At 38.2% G+C, this 22,021-nt stretch overlaps 2 protein-coding genes across 2 annotated transcripts in view; one reads left to right on the top strand and one right to left on the bottom strand.

Moving 5' to 3' along the window:
- LOC124794799 (zinc finger protein chinmo) overlaps positions 1–11,930 on the bottom strand; it is a 125,822-nt gene extending 113,892 nt beyond the window's left edge. Inside the window, exons 1-2 of the mRNA XM_047258456.1 lie at positions 11,538–11,930; positions 11,150–11,293 (exon numbers count right to left, since the gene is read on the bottom strand). Of these exons, the coding sequence (XP_047114412.1) occupies positions 11,150–11,267 (118 nt within the window). The 5' untranslated portion in view covers positions 11,268–11,293; positions 11,538–11,930. The remainder of the gene's footprint in view (positions 1–11,149; positions 11,294–11,537) is intronic.
- A 364-nt stretch (positions 11,931–12,294) lies between these two features.
- Positions 12,295–22,021, top strand: part of LOC124794800 (cytochrome b-c1 complex subunit Rieske, mitochondrial) — a 35,056-nt gene continuing 25,329 nt past the window's right edge. Inside the window, exons 1-3 of the mRNA XM_047258457.1 lie at positions 12,295–12,582; positions 12,665–12,805; positions 13,156–13,333. Of these exons, the coding sequence (XP_047114413.1) occupies positions 12,372–12,582; positions 12,665–12,805; positions 13,156–13,333 (530 nt within the window). The 5' untranslated portion in view covers positions 12,295–12,371. The remainder of the gene's footprint in view (positions 12,583–12,664; positions 12,806–13,155; positions 13,334–22,021) is intronic.

Here is a 22,021-nt window from a genome sequence, read left to right as displayed (position 1 = left end):
CATTTTATGATGTTGACTTATATTCTTTCCATACAAACCACACGCACTGTTGTAATTTAAGAAATGTTATTCACATCAGGCATCACATCAGAGTTCCCTTCTCTTACACACTACTTCATAGTGATATTTTTATGGACTGTTCCAACCTTCCACAACCTGAAGAATGAATAGCCAGACAGGGCCAATATACACACATGCACTGATTTATGAATAATAGAAGAAACAACAAATAAAATATCTGGTAAAAATAACTATGGGTGTTGTCAAAAGCTTGCCTTAAATGATGTGTACACTAAAACCATACACAGCTGTGGCATGGACTCGCAAACATTTCCAGCAGAACATAACAGAGAAAAGAGATTTGCTGGCAAACTATGTAATCAAATGTACCTCCGGTAACTACTGAAGATGTTCTAAATAGGATTTGAGAAAAAAAAATAGCATTTGACTAAAACCAAAAGCAATAGGTTGACAGAACATGTTCTGATGCATCAAGGAAGAGTTAATTTTATAATAACCGGTAGTAATCCTTCCTTCAGTTGTGTAACAGATGTTACAAGAGATTTTCTATGCAGACACCTATTTTTTAAAAAGAACATTTTCCAATTGCTAAGTATACATTAGGCATAAGCTCCTGAATTGTTCAAGAAGGTTTTTCCACAAACCTCATGATTTGCATAGCTCCATGCCCACACCCCTTCCCCCCAATAGTCTTAAACAGAGAACATCAATACATACAGCCATATGTGTAATGAAGGTAAAAATGAACCTTAATTCTCAATGTAGTTTTGTAAAGTGTATTGCATCTCCAATTATGAATGGGACAACCCATCTTGTGTACACTGTTGACTCTGATAACATGACCTAAGAGTCATTTTCAATTTAGACTATTCATGCATTATAACTTTACGGTGGGAGTAGTAGTCAGCACAGCAAGTTCCCCACCAAGTTGGTCAACACCACTAAAATATTAAACCCCCTCCAATGTGAAACACAAAAACTGTAGCTCTGGCTCATAGTAGCTGCCTTCATCAGATTAAAATGATCACAAACAACTGTACAAATATACCAGCACTGTAACGCGCAGGGTGAGTGAGGGATCATCTGGATTAGAACCTGGGCCAATTGTATTGGATTCCCATAATTAAGTGCAAAATTTGACATCTGCTGATCATGCATGTGGAAGTGGCTCGTACTAATGCATAACCCAGGCATGCAGTTCCATGGATGCAGCACAGAGGTCCCATGTATACAGGGTGTTACAAAAAGGTACAGCCAAACTTTAAGGAAACATTCCTCACACACAAATAAAGAAAAGATGTTATGTGGACATGTGTCCCGAAATGCTTAATTTCCATGTTAGAGCTCATTTTAGTTTCATCAGTATGTACTGCACTTCCTCGATTCTGATGATCAAATTGTAAATTTTCACAATCAACATGTGTGGGCTGACGAGAATCCGCACGCAATTGTGCAATCACGTCATCAACACAGATTTTCTGTGAACGTTTGGGCAGGCATTGTTGGTGATGTCTTGATTGGGCCCCATGTTCTTCCACCTACACTCAATGGAGCACATTATCATGATTTCATACGGGATACTCCACCTGTGCTGCTAGAACATGTACCTTTACAAGTACGACACAACATGTGGTTCATGCACGATGGAGCTCCTGCAAATTTCAGTCAAAGTGTTCATACGCTTCTCAACAACAGATTAGGTGACCGATGGATTGGTACAGGCGGACCAATTCCATGGCCTCCACGCTCTCCTGACCTCAACCCTATTGACTTTCATTTATGGGGGCATTTGAAAGCTCTTGTCTACGTAACCCCGGTACCAAATGTAGAGACTCTTTGTGCTCGTGTTGTGAACAGCTGTGATACAATACGCCATTCTCTAGGGCTGCATCAGCGATTCCATGCTACGGAGGGTGGATGCATATATCCTCGCTAACGGAGGACATTTTGAACATTTCCTGTAACAAAGTGTTTGAAGTCACGCTGGTACGTTCTGTTGCTGTGTGTTTCCATTCCATGATTAATGTGATTTGAAGAAAAGTAATAAAATGAGCTCTAACATGGAAAGTATGCGTTTCCAGACACATGTCCACATAACATATTTTCTTTCTTTGTGTGTGAGTAATGTTTCCTGAAAGTTTGGCGGTACCTTTTTGTAACACCCTGTATACAGCTGGCACTCCTTATCACTCTTGAGGGTGATATGGGGCCTGTACAGTATAGGAACAAGAACCTCCAACCTGTCATCCTGCTATACAGCCAGCATTTCGACAATGGGTTAGCCTTCCAAGATGATAATGCAGCACATCTCACTCACTTTTTGACCATCTTCCTCCAGCCTCCAGGAGGAAGACATCAACTGAATGAAATAGCCAGTAGACTGATTCAGCAATCTTGGGATCAGCTAAAACTTGCACTGTGTATTTACAGGAAACCTCCTCGCACTGTGGGTGTCTCTGAAGGGCTGCCATCGAGCTGTGGGATAGGCTTGAGTAGCAATGTCTCGATCACATTGTGGACAGCATGCTGGGGAGGATCAAAGTATGTTACAATGCTTGGGGCAGAGAAACACAGTATTGAATGTTACTCAGTAGCAGATTTTGATTTCATAGCTGTGTAAAAATTTGCAAACAAACTGCTTTTATTTTCATGATTATTTTATTTCAGAGTAAAGTCACCTCCAATTTTGTGGTCCCTTGAATATACGATCATAGATTTGCGAGTAGGCATGTGGTGCAAAACCTTCTTCTGATCAGTTTGTATCAGACAGTGAGAGTACAAGCCCTAGATATAAGCTGGAGGAACTTAGTGTCTCAAAGATATGGACTACAGAGCTATTTTCTCTCTCAAGCAAATTGTGATACTGATAAAACTCCTTAGAAAGAAAACCAATATTCTTAGAGATGATGGTGGTTTATAATGATAAAATTTACTTGATAAATGACATTTCTTATTAGTATATAAAGACAAGACTATTTGCTTTTTACTTTCATTAAAATCAACTATATGAAGGTTGCAAGACATATTGAATACAAAACACTGATAAAATTTATGCATTTCAACTAAAGCACCCCTCTCCCTGAGTCCCCCCCACCACACACACAAAACTCTTTGGTAAAAGTAAGGGCACAGTTTCACACAAAATTTACTTAAGTACTAAATCACCAACTACAAAACAGGGCAAATTCCCCCTTAAAGGTAGAGCTGCCCTACCAGCAGAATGTAAAATACACACCATTAGTGTGAAATACTTATGCTACAGGGGCACAAACTCTTGGTGCCTCTGGGTGCGAAAGCTATCAACCAGTGTTCAATGGGTTTCTGACAAACTTCCTCAATTACATCATCATTTGACAGAAGGGAACAATAAATCATTTGATGTGGCTTCTGTGAAATTATATTGAGATTACTAAGACAATCACAGCTGATCACATCTCATTTGCTCCAGCAGCATCAATCTTGGATACAGTAAGACACTGTAATGTATATGATAGGTGGGAAGGAAAATTACTGAGCAGCAAAGAAAGTGTCTGCTTAGACTCATTGATATTCACTGTAGCAAACTCTTGACACTGATCTAAAATATGTAAAATGGTATTAAAGAACTAGTAGAGAGTGCTTTCCCTCTTAAAAGCTAACATATCTGAAATAACTCTGGAGCTCTTAAGGAACCTCAGCAAAGGACACTGTCATTTGTCATATCCATTTCTAGGAGAGAGCTCTTTGTATGCAGTTCCCTCGTGGACCTCTGGTCCTGGACTGGTACATTTAAGTTTGGAGTGTGTCATACGAGAGGAGTCACTGTCCTCCCCTCATTTTCAGTCCACAATGATGAGGCAGAACACAATGTTTATGTGAAAAATACTTTATTTCTCATTAAAAGTGCGGTAATACTTTAGAAGATGCCCACAGGCTGCGGCCCTTGGCTGGTCAAGACATATGTCTGCTCACTGCAGTGCCTCCAGGCTACCTCAGGCCATTGCTCTCAATAGATGCTCAGCAGTACCTGCTTGAACACAAAACCTGGGAAGTCCAGTTCTGCATACACAAAGTTACAATATTTCCTGACAGGGAGCAGATTATGCTAAGACAGACCAACCTGTCCAATTTGCAAAATGCTGCTAGATGGCACTTGGAGTGTCAAGTGAGTTACAGAAATCAACACTCTCTCTACACGTCTTTGAGGACCCTACTGGTTTTCAAACAGTTTTTAAAATACTGTTCTATGAATTAGCTAGCAACAGTAAGGCATACATGTGTCTGAAGGTACAATATAAATCTGATATGATTTTTCAACATGAGTAAGTGCCATCGGATGGAAACTGGAGACTTCCAAGCCTTAGTGCAGAGGTAGTGGAGGAGACTAGTCCTAACTTTTTATATGTCAGCCTGCTGTTCATGTTGTGTGTGTAAATATTTTAAAATACTGAGCATTGCGAGGCACCAGGCTCTCATCAGATACCTCAGTTGTAGCAATTAAGTAAGTATCATAAGAAAACTGAAGCATAGAATCACATCAAACCCTTAAAATTTGTAATGGTGTCCCTCACTCTAATTTTTTAAAAGATTAAAAACATGTTATTAGCTGTTCAAAAGAAACATAAGGTGTCTTTCACATGTCACATAGAAAGTCAGGTACATTTCTCTGTCTTGTTTCTGAGTTATTGGCAACAATCTGATTAAAGTACACCACATATGATCATACATGTATATTCTTTTGCCATTACTTCCTTGCACTTCATAGCATTCTTGAGTGTGTGTTTGGTCCAAAGAGAGATAAGCAACCCTCTCCTCTCCCCAATATTCACCTGATTTGGCTTCAGGAGACATCATGCTCTTCCATGAACTTAAATCTGTTCTGAAGGACAAGCATTCTGAAGATGCTTAATAGCTTCAATGGAACATGGTGGTGATTCTGAACAACATTCCAGTCGAAGAATTTCTAAAGGTGTTCCAGAACTTCAATGATTAGTGCTGTGAGTGTGTAGCAGGGGAAGGATTGTATGTGAAACTAACACAATAATTATTTTTCAAATATTACAGACCCGCTTCATCAATCATTTTCATCCCTTAGATTTAGTGCTGAAGTGTGTGGAGCCAATCTCAATTAGGGCTAACAGAGGATGTTGTTTACAAAGAAGGGCAGCACAAATTGTCACAGCTTTGCTTGACCCAAAGGAGAAGGTATCTAAGTTGTAGAAAAACTTACTGGCAGATGCTTGAATATAGATGCCAAGTATGTGAAATCGAACAAAATATATGACTGGATTGAGAATTTCTTGTAGGGTGAATGCAGGGTATTACCCCAAACCCAATGAAATCCCTGTGCGATTCCAAACAGAATTTGCAGCTGAAATAGCTCTTATTTTACCCAAAGCATACTGTAGATATCTCAGTGAAGAAAAATGTTCTGAATAAATAGAAGAAAGCATATAAAACACAGTCCACACAAAAAGTAGTAGAAGTGATCCACAAAACTATTATTCACATTCATCTTCTGTGGAATCCTAAAACATATTCTGAACTCAAACTTAATGAGGTATTTTGAACAGAATGATCTCCTACATGGCAACTAGAATGGATTCCGAAAACATTGATCAAGCAAAACCCAACTTGAGTATTTCTTGGATGACACCCTGCAAGCCAATGATCAAGGTAATCAGGTGGCTTCTGAAAAGCATCTGACTTGGTATCACACCAAAAGTACAACAATATTGGGCATCAAATAAAATTTGTGACTGGATGAGGATTTCTCGGTGAGGTGGATGCAACATATTATCTAGCATGGAGAGTCATCAACACAACTAGAAGTTAATTTAACTGTACACAGGGAAGTGTGTTGGGCCCCTTGCTGTTTATGCTATATGTTTTAATGACCTGGTAGAAAATATTCAGAGTAATTCAGACTTTATGAAAGTGGTGCAGTTATATATAATGAAATACTATTTGATAAAAATCTGCAAAAATATCCAGTCAAATTTTAACAAGATTTTCAAGTTGGACCAGCATCAGGCAGGGCAGTGTTTGCTTACTGTTCATAGGCTGGCAACTCGTCAATTTCACTTAGGCAATGAGATGATACTTTCGCGTAGCCAGTGAGACACGAGGAATAAGGCAATGAATTTCTAGACCCACCACTGAAATCATTCTCTTCTTTGTTGTTTTCACAAATATCCGAGCATTTTTTCCAAATATGTCATGAATTATGAGATGGTGGTTAGGTTGAGACCGAATAGCACAGCTTGAATTGCTGCACATGAAACAAGCAGCAATTAAATTTATAATCTTGATTGTAATAAAAAAAAAAAAAAAAAAAATCAACCTTTTTTTCCTCTCGCTGAATGCATTAAGATTTCTGAGACAGTGACATACAGACATGAGAATGTCATACTATTCCTTCGCCTCTTGCTTCGAACATGTCGTCTATCTGCTGCACTCTCTTTGGCTGCATAGAACCCCTCTTTCATTCCCATCATACCTCACAGTGATTGCTGACAACAATGCTGCACGAAACATGTAAGCACTGGTCCCAATCTAGACTTTTACTGGAAAAAAATGAAGTTCATAGAAACCATTCAAAGTTCCTTGCTCATATGAAGTTACTTATGAAAATATTTTTTCACCTTATTTTACTCATCAGCATGTAATGGGTAGTAGTAATAATAATAATAACAATAACATATCCAAAAGTAAATAACAATAAGATGTCACACAATTAAAACAAATTAAAAAAATTATCATAATTTTTTCAGTTGTAACTCATTAAAAGTCCATGGATTATGAAGAAAAAGGCTCAGAAAATTACATGTGATGTAACAGAATCACTTGAATCAACAGTTGTATGTAGTGATAAAAAATGAAGGAAAAAAAGAAAAAAAAAACAGTTCTTTAATATTGTTAATCCCTAGAACCCTATAAGATATGCACAATTTCAAATTGTATTATGTCCGAAAAACGAAATTTTACAGGTGAAGCAAGAAACTGATTACCCATAAACCTGGTAATTTTTTCCCAAATTGTTCAATACAAAGTTATTCTGTCTGGGGCATTCTTCTAGAAACACGAAAAAGTGATATCAATTTGCAATTTTATTCTTGAAATGAAAGAAAAATTTGTTGGTCTTGATATGCTTTGGTTCGATAATCTGTAAAATATATAAAGAAGAAAACACAATTATTCTTGGTATTATTATAGAAGAAAATGTTCCTGACACTGCCAGAATGGGGATCAGTAATATAATGAACTTTGGAAAAACTCCAAACAACCAACATCAAGTGTGTGTGTGTGTGTGTGTGTGTGTGTGTGTGTGGGGGGGGTGCCTGACACCATTTTTATCCAGCAGCCACCATGAATTTAGACACAAAGGAATTACAGACATCAGCTGTGAGTCGACACTGGTTACTCGGCAGATGCACCAATCATTGCACCATCAGGACACAGTGGTCAGCACATGGCACTGAATAGATCATTGGCCATCCTAGCCTTTTGTCCAAAAGAATAGACACCACTTGTATATAAATAGCCTTATGTCTGAAAGAACATAAGGCGAGGACAGTCAATGAGCTCTTCAGTGTGGAGGCACACCAGACCTCAGCTCTTAGGGAAATCGGTGAAATGCCTTGAGTAGTGGGGATAATGGGCAAGGGGCACTATATTCGTAGTGTGTGGATAGATTGAGAATTTGGATCAGACAGGAGGTGTGCAAGGGTAGTCCCTGTAGTTGCGATGACCACTGTGTCCACATGGTGCGAATTCGAATCCTGGTCCAGCACAAGTTTTCAACCTTTCTACTCACAGCCAATGTCTTTATTAGTAAAGTAATTATTTTGATGACCGATTTGAGTAAAATATGTTATCATCTTCGGATCTCCAACTTTACAATTCAGGTAATCTCTGCCTTGATACAACGCACTGATGGCGGAGGTTACATGAGCTGTGAAGTAGACGATCTGAAGATGGGAAAATAGTCTTACTGAAACAAGTCATTTAAATAAATAGTATACTAGTGTTCTTGGCCATTAGAAGTTTTCCTGAAGTTCATCATAGAAGAACACTAGCTTTAAATAAAAACTTTCCACAACAAAAGTTCTAATGCACAGTGAACTCATAACACCCCTCTAGTTGCCAACTGACTTTAATAAGTTTTATATCAAACTAATATGCTATTATTGAAAACCATGTTATTACACAATAAAAATATTGGAAATACGGAAGCGTCCGATCCCACCCGTCTGCTTTGACCCATGACGTCACAAATATGGCGGAAACAAAAACAAACACACACACTTTCCACAAGAAGCCTAAAGACACTAACGGGACAAGCCCGGGAAATGGGGTGTTTTGGGTGGGGGGCAAACTAAATATAAACAAATTTAGATGCCTTGCATAGCTACAACGTGTAAGTGAAGACAGCCATGCATGAATACCCACCCACCTCCCCAGGGGTCGTAACCCCTGCAACCCATAGAAGATAAAGATGCTTCAGTAGCTGATTAGTGCTTTTTGTCTTTAAAAAAAAAAAAAAAATAAAAAAAAAAAATCTCACGGGATAGAATGAACAGATCAGAAAGATAAATATAATAAACTAAAACAGAAATTCGAGGAAACAGATAATTAAAATAAGTAATAAGTGTTTTTAAATTAAAAAAAAAAAAAAAATCTCACGAGATAGAACGAACAGATCAGAAAAGTAAATAAAATAAGATAAAACAGAACTGGAGACAGCCACACTCAAACCAAACTCCACGCCGTCATGACGTCACACATGACAACACCCTTACGTCACGGGTCAAAGCCGACGTGTGGGATCGGACGCTTCTGTCGACCCAAAATATTACATTAACCATTTTTATAATTCACAATGTCTTTTTGCAATAATTATTTAATGATATGCGCCATTATTTAAATGCTTGTTTGTGTTATTATTCAACAAAATTGTTAGTCCAAAATCTAAATCTTATGGATAAAAGTATTGATTTATAGAATGTTCAGAATGGCCATTCTATTGGTTTCTCTTCAAATTTGATTCAGTGCTTCTCCTTCCAAGCAACCACAAGCTGACACATCAACTTCCTCATTGTCAGTTACCAAAGCAACTGATTCAATGATGTTACAACAGAAATCTGAATATCCTTTGCTCCTCCAATCAACCACCAAACATTTAGGCCTACATACTAAATTATTTTTTATGTCACTCTTCTTTGCTTCTCTAGCTCTACTGTCTACTGTTTAAGTTCATGGGCAAGTTTGTTTTTCTATACCTCTTTCGGCTTCTTCCTGAATTACCACCCACAGCGCTTTCTTCCTCCATGAGAGGAAAAGTTGTTTCCCTACACACAGTTCACAAGTAAAAGATACTGCCATTATTATACACATAGCATTGTCAAGAAAAGCATGCTCGTTGTTAGTATAACCAGCTAAGCAAAGTAACGAGGCCCTAATAAGCTTCACATAGTGTTTACAATAGACACAATACAATCTGAAACACACAATGCAGAGGACTGGATATGATTTGAAAAAACAGCTAGTTCTCAGCAGATACAATGTTTTTAGTGAATACAATTTGATACAATCTGACTTTAGAGCTTGAAAGAATGATTCAGAAGCAATGTAAAAAAATCATCAAACTTAATTTTGTCCATTGGTGTACATAACACAATTTGAAATGGTGCTCCTCATATAGGAAAAAAAAAATCACTTTTTTGATACAAGAAAGTTTTACTTTTACTGCATCTGTATCTGCTAAAATGGAATTTTATGGAGGCAACAAATATACAGATTTATTTGTTTGGTACAATAAATGTAGCCTACAGATACCTCTACATCAATAACTACATTAACATGTGACTTGAAATAATCAGTCATGGCAATTGCTGAAAGATATGAGAAGTAGTAGCCTACTTAGATCCAATAACATTGTTGAGTTACTACTGAAGACATCCATGTATTTCAGACAGTCACCCCACTCACTTATCAACGGAAACAATGAGTTGTAATTTTATTATATATGACTTTAAAATTCTTTCGCTTCTTACAATCTAGGACAATTGATGTTTGTTTCGAGACAATTTATTGAAAATTTTGCTAATACATACCTAAATTAACCTACATCTAAATATGGCAGTGGGAAGTACTTGGCTCCATACTGTCCTACACCTCATGCAGTGTGCCCTTTGTTGCTAGCCCCATGTAGACCTACTTGGTTATTTAAGATACATCAGAGACTTTTTTCTCCTTGTATGAACTGATGTTTGAAAAAAACTGTTAACCACTTGATATACCATGAAAGACTCCATCTAGGACTGTATAACGATAATCATAATGCCCTGATGAATTTCAGTACAGTACTACTTACGATTTTCCTTTTATGGGGGAGCGGGGGTCACACTCATTTAGAACTTTCCAAAAGAAATTTCTGCTAACTGACCATAAACTACAGTTCATTTATTTCACACAACCACTGTTTCGGCTTTACAGCCATTCTCAAGTGCATGTTCAAATGCTCACCTCCCTATATGACGTATTGTTTTCTTTGTGTGTGTGTGTGTGTGTGTGTGTGTGTGTGTGTGTGTGTGTGTGTGTGCGCGCGCGCGCGCGCGCGTCGTCCAGAAATATGTCTCTGTCAATGAAGATATGATGTGTACACAGTTCATATATACTGTAGCCTAACATTTGAACATGGACTTGCGAATGGCTACAAAGCCAAATCACGATTGTGTGAAATAAGTGCACGGTATCTTACAATGAAATGGTGAAAATTTTGTTGAAATTCTTAGGGTTTGTGTTTAAAGTTTTGATAAAATATTGCTATTGGTGATTTAAGAATGGAGAAACTTAAGTTTACTCTGCATATTTCCTCTCCATAATTGTACAAGTGCTATTTGTGGAAACTTGGTGTACATGGGCAGTATTTTCAGACTACAAAAAGTATGTTGCATAGGTCACAATAAGAAAAGGAGCAGCAGCACATCAATCACATTTGCAGGACAGAACTAATAATGAATGGTGATCAAATAAATATCGTTCGTTGTTAATACAATTTTATATTTACTTGAGTGACATGACAAGTTAAAAACACATACTGTCAACACATACTGTCAGTCTCAAGTCATCTACACAAATATCTCACCTTCACAAAACAATGTAACGTCTGTTAAGCTCTCGGATCGAAATAAGTTTCCAAATGTTGTTGCTAGATTGCTGCCAAAACTGTTCCACTTAAGACAGAACTGCTGCTGTGAATCCATTCCAGATGTTGTTTGGAATGTATCAGCTGGAATGGAAGAATGACATAACACAACACTTCCAATTTCAACGCATTAGAATAAATTAACTTCACTGTCAAATCAATATAACTCATTAACGTTGTCGTATAAAGTGCATACTATTTAAAAACTAGTAGCGTTTCCGGACATCGCGTATATGATTTACAACAGCACTACGAACACAGCGTGATACTGACAGACGCAAAATGATCAATAAAGTGATGGTAAATAACTACGAATGTAAATACGCACCTCCCTGCTGTTCTTCAGACTCACATGGGGAAGCCTAGCTCTAAAATTAGTATAGTGCAGTAAATGCACTTAGGCCTAAATAAATTTTGGTTCGTAACTGCGTTCCCAATAAACGAGGCCAAATCTAATTACTGTCAATGTATATATGTGCTACGTTCCGATTTTCTACATAAACATGTTTAACAGGTGTTTTTATACAAATCCAACATCGTTCAAGGTAAACCTTGCGCCAAATCATAAACATGCAACCATCTTGACACGATTCATGCAACACCAATGCTAAGATTCCATGTCCGCTGCAGGAGACTCCCGCAAAATTCACAATTTGCAATATTGTATAATGAGGTCCATATAATTTGCGCTTACGCGATAACACATATACGGCGTTGCATTTAATTTCTATTTATTTCAAATAATACCTGAGATAGGTCCGTTCAATATTTATAAATAACTTAATTTCTCTAACCCGTGCATAAAAAGAAATGTTGGTGTAGGCTACAGCCGGAAACAGTTGTGTACGAATTATGAAAAATTTCAGTACATCAGCTTAAGTCTTTGGAATAGGAAAGTAACTGCTGTGGCCTTACAATGAGTCCTGTTGACTTCCAGGGGAACGAATTATGAAAAATTAATTGTTTGGTAGCTTTCTATGTGTTTTTACTGTCGTAATAGCTCACTTTACACTATTGGCACTGGGCAGATATCGAAATTTCTCATACCTCCCTAGTGGCGAAAATGCGAAGTAAAGTTCTATACGTTAGTTCTTTTGCAGTGGAGGTGAAGGTGGGATTGGCGTAGAAGGAGTATAAGACGTAATACTAAGTTAACACAAGCATGATGAATATCGTATCTCGTGCGGGAAATTTAGCACCGTACCTAAAAGCAACATCGCAGGTTGTAGCACCTCAATTAAAGCTACCAGCTACGCCGGTTGCAATTTCATCTGAAAAGATTGTGACCCCAAGTCTGCCGAAGCGACGTACATGTTATTCTTTAAGCCAGACTTTACCCAAGGGTAATTTGAGGGTGTGTTCTGGCCCAACAGGTAAAACCGTAAATTATATTTGCTGCAATGTAGAATAAACCTTGATTCTCTGTTAATGTTGAGTGCTGACTTTGGTTTACAGTTACTACTCAAGTGAGATGTGCACACACGGATATTCAGGTTCCAGATTTCAGTGCATACAGAAGACATTCAGTAGCAGATGCAACAGTGAAGAATACGGACCCGGAAGCCCGAAAATCTTTTACGTACCTAGTAGCGGGAAGTAAGAATTTAAATTTGAGCTTTGATAGTCATCTAGATTTAGCAGTTCTGTGTCCAGTAACATATGTCTCCTGAAAGTAATTTTACGAGAATGGATTTAATAGTGACTTACGCCATGGTGTACTCTGTACACCTCAGTCGTACTTCTATTACAAACGCCTACCATCCTGGAGTGATACTTTCTGTGATGCTGTGCAGACATTAATAATAGTTAAAACTTGATTTTCCTTAACCACAGTATTCATGTTTAAAACAGCTGATGCCATTACTAGAGGGTAACTTTTGTTAGTATGAATAAAGTATCTTTGCATACGTGGGAAGAAGATACTAATCAAAAATTATTACTTTCAGCTGGTGCCATTGGAGGAGCATATGCTGCGAAGGCAATAGTAACCCAGTTTGTCTCAAGTATGAGTGCATCTGCAGACGTGCTAGCTTTGGCGAAAATTGAAGTGAAACTGAGTGACATCCCAGAAGGAAAGAGTGTTACATTCAAATGGCGAGGGAAGCCACTGTTCATCAGGCACAGGTATCTAGAACTGTGTGACTCTAGTTACAGCTCAGAGTATGGTTGTGATGTGTTAGGTAATGTTCTACAATGAGCAGTTGCACAAGGATTCTCTTATAATGTGTGATCTGCATCTAAGTGACTACATATAGCTCAGAGTAAGTACTTATTGCCATCTCAGTCTTAGCAATATGGCTATCGTGACATTACACATTCAGGATGCAGACAGACAAGAAGTCTCATATTACAAAGTGTAACTAAAATGATTAGAAGAACGACATGAAGTTAATGGGAATTTTCGAGTTTTGGATGGGAAAAAACAAAATGACATTCCCAATGTAAAATTCATTCCTACCCAAACAATAAATAATTCAGAACATCAGTAAGCCACAAAAATTGATGTTGGAAGTTTCATTTGGCCTATATATCTCATATGAAGACCACAATCAGCATAAAAGCTGGCATCAAAATTTTCACTTGGTCTTTGTAGCTCAAACAAAGTCCATGATATGGTTTAATTTCATATGGTTCCAGATGTGTATTGAAACCTTCACTTCACGTACATAGCTAGAACAAACTCCACAATATAAAAAACCAAAACTGATATATTTTCAAAAATTTAACTTCTATAAAATAGCCAGAGCAACCTCCATGATACGCACAAATCTTAAATAGTTTTTAACTGCAGTTTGTAACATATCATACAAATTCTTTATATATATATATATATATATATATATATATATATATATATATATATATATATATATATATATATATATATATATATATATATATTAAAAAAAGGTGTAAGGACAGTAATGTTTGACAAATTGTGTACCAGGAAGAAATAACTTAACAGTGCAGAAAATCTCCACTGCTTGGCAATTTGTATTGTTGAAAAATTAAAGCTGGAAAAACCACACACTAACCTGCTACAACATTTACTTGCAGCTACTTTTTTCACAAGAATATTGCCCAAAAAACTTCGTGAACATAAAGCTGTAAGTTCGCATTTTGTAGATTTATTAGATGTATTAGTAATAATTGACAAAAGAAGCAGACAAAGCAAAAGATATAGTCATTGTTACTGGACAAAAACTTACTCTAGATGATGTGGGATGATAGAGATGCTGTGCTAACTGAACCTTGAAGATGGTTCTGGTTTCGTAGCTTTGCTATGATGTCACCATCTGGGTTTGAAATTCTACGGACTATTATAGTGCCCATTTTTACAAAGGAAGCCACATGATTTCAGAAAATGAATCCTTGTGAAGCAAAGACTTAACCCTTTTTTTTTTCACATTTCAAAGCAAGCTAAATCTCAAGTAGTTGCAGTTTATGAAGCTTCAGTCGAACAATTAAAGGAATATGTATAGGTAATTCAGTTATGTTAATAGCACTATATCATACATTTAAGATTTTTATACACAGATTTAAATTATTCCAAATAACCATTTTCAACAAACAGAACGTCTTCCACCCCCGTGTCAGTGACCGTATCTACAATTGGAATCTGCCACATTTACTATTGACTCCTCTGTTAAGCACAGTTCCTCCTCTGCCTCAGAGAGAGAGAGAGAGAGAGAGAGAGAGACTGCTTATTGGTTGTCAAGCTTATTTAGAATGCAGAATGGTGGTTGCAGCTTAGCTTGTAGATAACATGACTAGTTTCACAGATAGCCCTGCCTTTGATTGGCTAGATGGTGATTGAGACCAGACTGGAGTAGGTGATGGTTGGAGGATGTATGCGACAGGTCTTGCATATAGCTAGGTCTATTACAGAAATATGAGCCATAAGGCAAGGGGTTGGGAGCATTGTGTAGAGAAGGACAAGGGTATTGTGAAGGTTGTTTGGTGGGCAGTGGCATACTACTTTGGGAGGGGTGGGAAGGGTAGTGGATAGGAGATTTCTCATTTCAGGGTACAACGAGAGGTTGTAGAAACCCTGGCAGAGCATGTAATTCAGTTGTTTCAGCCCTGGGTGGTACTGAGTCACAAGGGGAATGCTCCTCTGTGGCCAGACATGGGGTGGGATTTTGGGAGGTAGTGGGTGACTGGAAGGATAAGAGATGTGTTTTCGTACAAGGTTGGGAGGGCAAATAAAGGCCTCAGTGAGATGCTTGGTACCTTCCAAGAGGGACAGCTCGTCACTGCAGGTGTGATGTACACAAGTGGCTAGACTGTATGGATGGGACTTCTTGGTCTGCAATAGGTGGAAGCTGTTGAAGTGGAGATATTGCTGGTGGTTGACATGCTTTATATGGACTGAGGTATTGATGTGACCATCTTTGAGGTGGAGGTCAACATCAAGGAAAGTGGCTTGTTGGATTGAGTAGGACCAGGTCAAGGTCAAATTAATGGGGGAGAAGTTATTGAGTTCGTGGAGGAATGTGAGTAGGGTGTTCTCACCCTTGATCCGGATCACTAAGATGTTGTCAAGAATCTGAACGAGTTAAGGAGCTTGGGATTCGGGTGTTTAGAAAGGATTCCTTTATATGGCCCATGAATAAGTTGGCATAGGATGATGCCATGTGGGTGCCCATAGCTGCACACAAGATGTGTTTGCAAATAATGCCTTCAAAGGAGATAATATTGTTGGTGAGGGTGTAGTAGATCATGGCGACAAGGAAAGAGGTTGTGCATTTGGAATCTGTCAGGCATTGGGAAAGACAGTGTTCAATAGTAATGAGCAGGACACTGTGTGGTAAAGGAACTGGAACTGTAGTGTGTCTTTGGAGGAAACAGTTGTCTTTTGTATGGGAGGGTGGATTGCAGATAACAGGCTGGAGGTGTTGGTCAACAAGAGCAGAAAGTCACTGTGGGAACCCAGTAAAGGGCCTTATTGATGCATCTGGTTGGTCGGGTTTATGGATTTCAGGAAGATTAGATTATTACTTGTTCCATAGATCATGAATAAGACACTTCATAATGATGTGGAACGTATAATAATAATAATAATAATAATAATAATAATAATAATAATAATAATGATGATGATGATGATGATGATGATGATGATGATGATGATAACAGGTGTCTATACAAGATATTACATTACACAAAATATTACATGACAAATTTTTTAGGAGTTGCCATTCAGAAATTCTTTTAATTTCCTTTTAAATGCTGTATGGCTATGTCAGACTTTTGATGCTATTAGGTAAGTGACCAAAGACTTTTGTGGCAGCATAATTTACCCTCTTCTGAGCCAAAGTTAGATTTAACCTTGAGTAGTCTAATCTAGGAAGCATGTAGAAGGTAAGAGTTCAGGGAGTGGTAGGGGTGAGGAGAGATTAGACTCCAGGGAGAGGTTCTGGGATAGGCATAAGAATTTGAGGAGAGACTGAAGTTCCTACTGGATTTTTGGAATGGAGTCACTGTGGCAGGGTTTGTGGATGGATGCATCTGACAGGTGGCAGAGTCCTTCTGCCAGGTAATCCTTGCAGTTCAAAATAGCACTGGTGGAGCCTTTGTAAGCAGGTAGGATTATAAGGCCGAGATCAGTTTTTAGATGCTGGGTTGCGGTTCTTTCTGTAGATGTAAAGTTAATTTGCATGTTAAGGGGTTTGGGGAATGATGCTGAGGAAAGATTTGAGGTTAAGAAATTCTGCTAAGTTATCAGGGGTGATTTGGGAGCAGTGGGGGTATCACAGTTGTATGGAGAAGTGGACTGAGTCAGGCGGGGTTCAGTGTTGGTCTTTGGTTGACTCTGATTGGTAGGGTTGATGGCAGAAAAGTGTTTCCACTGTAGGGACTGGGAGAAGGAGAGGAGGTCTTTAACAAGTCCTTTATGATTGAATTTGAGTCAGGCAAAAGGTGAGGCCTTTGGAAAGGACTATTTCTGTGGGACTAAGGCTTTTGGAGGGAAAGGTCATTACTGTGTTTCAGGTCTGTTTTAGTTCTGGATTCTGGGAGGGAGTTTTTGAGGGCAGGGTATATTTAGTAGGTTTGTGAGACAGGGTTTGTCAGCTATGAGGGGATGTGGGTGGTTTTGCAGGTTATTGTAGAGGTGGACAGTGGTACTCCGAGGCGGGAGTAGGAAGTGAGCAGGCTGGAGAGTTTTTTGAGGTGGTATTGTGCATGTTGCTCTAGTTCATGGATGACGAGTTCAGTGTGTGTGTTTGGGATCCAGAACTTGGTTGCATAGCAGAATAATTTTATGGTTGGAGAGAAGTTATTGCAAGGAGGTATGAGTGTGATTGATGTGGTTTTGCAGGATTATGTTGGCGAGAGGTAAGGATTGGTGGAATTGGAACAAATGGAGGTTATTGTGGAAGGAAGGGTGGCAGAAATTTGAGATGAATTTGCATAGTGCTTTTTAAACACACAAGGATTTGTACTGCGATAAAATAATTAATAATATTGTTGTACAGTGCAGAATACAAATAAACATAAACAAGCATAACCTTGTTTATCTCTTTTTTTATTGTCTGTTCTTTGTTTGGTTCCTGAATAATCATCCAAAACCTGTAAATAATGGAAACCAAATCACTTTGATGTAAACAAAGATTCTGTACCACTGCCAGATTTCTTGTTCTCCAATTTTATTTTTCTCATGTCTGTTCGGAGCTAAAAGAGATCTTGGCTTCCTGTCCACATCACTGCTGCTGATAGTAAGCAACAGTGGTTTTATGTAGAGAGCCTTGCCCCACTTTTGTACTTTTATAACTGGCGCAACATACATTCTATTAGCGTGTAAGAAGTTGTACACTTCATTTTCAAAATGAGATACAATGTGCAGTGCAACATACGACAACTCGCAGCACTATACAAATTAGGGCAGAGCTTAAACAAACACTAGTTCTGTGTAGCCAATGAGAAACATTGTTACCTTTGATCCATACTGACACAAACGTGGAACACTTTCTATTCGTGATGTGTTGCAAATTCTTGATTCCAGAATTAGTGACAGAATTCAAAACAAGAACAGCTGCCAACATGAGTGACAAAAAAGTAGATATTCTTGGAGTAGTGAAGCAGCTTAAATCACTTAACAAAAGCAAGTCTTCCAGTCCAGACTGTACACCAGTCAGGTTTCTTCCAGAGTGCACTGATACAATACCTCCTTACAAACAATCATATACAACTGCTGGTTACCAGAGATCTGTACCCAAAGATGGGAAAGTTGTGCAGGTCACTTCAATATATAAGAAAGGCTGTAGGAGTAATCACTAAATTACAGGCTCATATCGTTAATGTTAATATGCAGTGGGATTTTGGAACATATAGTGTGTTCGAACATTGTGAATTAACTCGAGGAGAAAGTTGCTACTCGCTATACAGTGTACATGCTGAGTTGCGAAAGGCACAACAAAAAGATTCACACGATTATAGCTTTCGGCCATTTAAGGCCTTTGTCAGCAGTACACACACACACACACACACACACACACACACACACACACACACACACACACACACACACCTACACCTGCAGTCTCAGGCAACTGAAATCACACTGCCAAGTGTCCTTTTGTTGTGCCTGTCTGTGACTCAGCATCTCCGCTGTATCGTGAGTGGCAACTTTCCTTCTCATAATATTGTTACATTCCGTCCTGGATTTTCCATTGTTTTATCTTTACTTACATGAAGTGTTAGTGCTATTGGCATGGGATTTCAAATTGATTCCATATTTCTATATTTCCAGAAGGCTTTTGACACTGCACCACACAAGTGGCTTGTAGTGAAATTGCTTGCTTATGGAATACCGTTTCAGATATGTGACTGGATTCATGAGTTCCTGTCAGAGATGTCACAGTTCATCATAATTGATGGAAAGTGTTAAAGTAAAACACTTTCTTGCATTCCCCAAGCTATAGCATTGTAGGCCCTTTGCTGTAACTTGTGTATGTAAATGAGTTAGGAGACAATTTGAGCAACCGTCTTAGGTTGTTTGCAGATGGTGTCATTTATGACTAGTAGAGTCATCAGAAGATCAAAACAAATTGCAAAACGATTTACAAGAATATTTCTATGGTGCAAAAATTGGCAATTGAACCTAAATAACGAAAAGTGTGAGGTCGTCCACATGAGTGCTAAAACGAATCTGTTAAACTTTGGTTACATGATAAATCAGTCATATCTAAAGGTCATAAATTCAACTAAATACCCAGGAATTACAATTGTGAAACACTTAAATTGGAAGGAACACACACAAAATTTTGTGAGGAAGACTAAGCAAAGACAGTGTTTCATTGGCAGGACACTTAAGAAGTGTAAGAGATCTACTAATGAGACTGCCTGCAGTATGCTTATCCATCTTCTTTTAGAATACTGCTGCACAGTGGGATCCTTACCAGTTAGGATTGACAGAGTACATCAAGAAAGTTCACAGGAGAACAGCACGTGAAATAGGAGAGGGAGTATCGCTGAAATGGTATAGGGTTAGGTGTGGACATTATTAAAACAAAAATGCTTTTGCTGTGGCGAAATCTTCTCGTAAAATTTCAATCACCAACTTTTTCCTCCTAATGCAAAACTACTTTGTTTTTTCATGCTGACCTACATAGGGAGAAACAATCATCATAATAAAATTGGGAAATCAGAGCTTGCATGGAAAGATATAGGTGTTTGTTTTTTCCACGTGCTGTATGAGATTGGAATAATGGAGAATTATCATTAAGGTTGTTCAATGAATCTTCTGTCAGGCACTTACATGTGATTTGCAGAGTATCTATGTAGATAGAGATGTTGCAAAACCTGTTTCAAACTCAGTGTAAACAACCTTAAGGTACACAAAACTAATTGGTATTTTGTGGGATTCACACAGTGCATCTTTCAGAGATGTTTTTAAGCAATTTTGAATATTGACCACATTTTCATATTATTGAATCACAGTAGGAATTAGCTGCTCAGATTCGTAATCCTGAGAGAAATGATCTACAATATGCACTAGTGGGCCTGACTTCACCACAGAAAGAAGTGAAACCCACAGTTATAAAATTCTTTGATAACCTACCCATAGAAATAAAATGTATACCAGCAGCAGTAGTGTCCAGATTACAATTAAGGTTTTTGTTCCTCAATGAGTCTGAATTATAGTAGAGGGACATGACAGAGCAGAGCTGTGCATCGTGCAGCTGCTGCAATGCTGCTTCATGTCTAGTTATAGTGGGGCATGAGCCCAGTAGCCAGTAGGCTCACTTCACTGCTTCATCAGCAAAAGCACAAGCCGGCCGATCTGCAGTCTTTCTCCAACAATTTTAAAGAAACTACTAGGTAAAAAAAATTCTCATGCATCTTAAGGATTTATTAGACAGTTTCGTGAAGAGCTGTTTATTGTTTCATTAATCATTGCGATATTTCAAAATTTAGTAGCCTACTGTGAGAAAGCTGACTGGTTTGCATTGACACATAGATGTTGCTATGAATTTGCATTTGGTGCTTGTTAAGTCACATGTTGCTGCATACCAAATGTTGTTGACATATTGAAATATTGTTTGATCTTGGAATGGCATCTATAACTTACTCCATTCTTGAGGAAATTGATCATATATGATGCACCCATTGATCATATATGATGCACCCATAAAGCAAGAATCAAACATTCGTAACACCTGTGAATCTCGTAAACAGTATGAATTAACGAAACAAGATTTGGGCAAACAATAGTGCTCAAAGATGAGAGTATGTTGCCATTTGGTTGCTGTACAAAACTCCCTTATCTTATGTGATGTACAAATAAGTACAGCTTTCTTTTATTTAACTTTTCCAACAGAATAATGTGTCTTCTTAAGGGTCATCAACAGTTAATGAAACAAGAATTGTTAAAAGTTCCTGGAGACCAGAAGTAGTTTTTTGAGACATAGCTCTATATTCACAATAGGATTCGCAACCATTATAAGAAATGTGGAGTCAACTACCAAAGTGTTGTGGGATTGCCTTCAGCCACTCCACATGGAGTGTGTGTTCTGCAGATGAGCTTCTAAATACTATAAAATATTTATAGAACTTACAGAAACATTCAAATGAATTGGTGATGTTCATAGAAACCGCATTCATCTAAAATGTACAGAAAATTCTGGTATGATGTCTTATGGTTATAGGCATTTTCATTCAATTGTACTACAAGCGGTTACAAATAGTCATTGGGAAAGTCATTACAATCTACAGGGTTATTACAAATGATTGAAGCGATTTCACAGCTCTGCAATAACTTTATTATTTGAGATATTTTCACAATGCTTTGCACACACATACAAAAACTCAAAAAGTTTTTTTAGACATTCACAAATGTTCAATATGTGCCCCTTTAGTGATTCGGCAGACATCAAGCCGATAATCAAGTTCCTCCCACACTCGGCGCAGCATGTCCCCATCAATGAGTTCGAAAGCATCGTTGATGAGAGCTCGCAGTTCTGGCACGTTTCTTGGTAGAGGAGGTTTAAACACTGAATCTTTCACATAACCCCACAGAAAGAAATCGCATGGGGTTAAGTCAGGAGAGGGTGGAGGCCATGACATGAATTTCTGATCATGATCTCCACCACGACCGATCCATCGGTTTTCCAATCTCCTGTTTAAGAAATGCCGAACATCATGGTGGAAGTGCGGTGGAGCACCATCCTGTCGAAAGATGAAGTCGGCGCTGTCGGTCTCCAGTTGTGGCATGAGCCAATTTTCCAGCATGTCCAGATACACGTGTCCTGTAACGTTTTTTTCGCAGAAGAAAAAGGGGCCGTAAACTTTAAACCGTGAGATTGCACA

This window comes from Schistocerca piceifrons, chromosome 4 (assembly GCF_021461385.2).
Source record: "Schistocerca piceifrons isolate TAMUIC-IGC-003096 chromosome 4, iqSchPice1.1, whole genome shotgun sequence".
Taxonomy (NCBI): Eukaryota; Metazoa; Arthropoda; class Insecta; order Orthoptera; family Acrididae; genus Schistocerca; species Schistocerca piceifrons.
The sequence above is the reverse complement of the archived record's forward strand: the minus strand, read 5'-3'. Positions and strand labels throughout refer to the sequence as shown.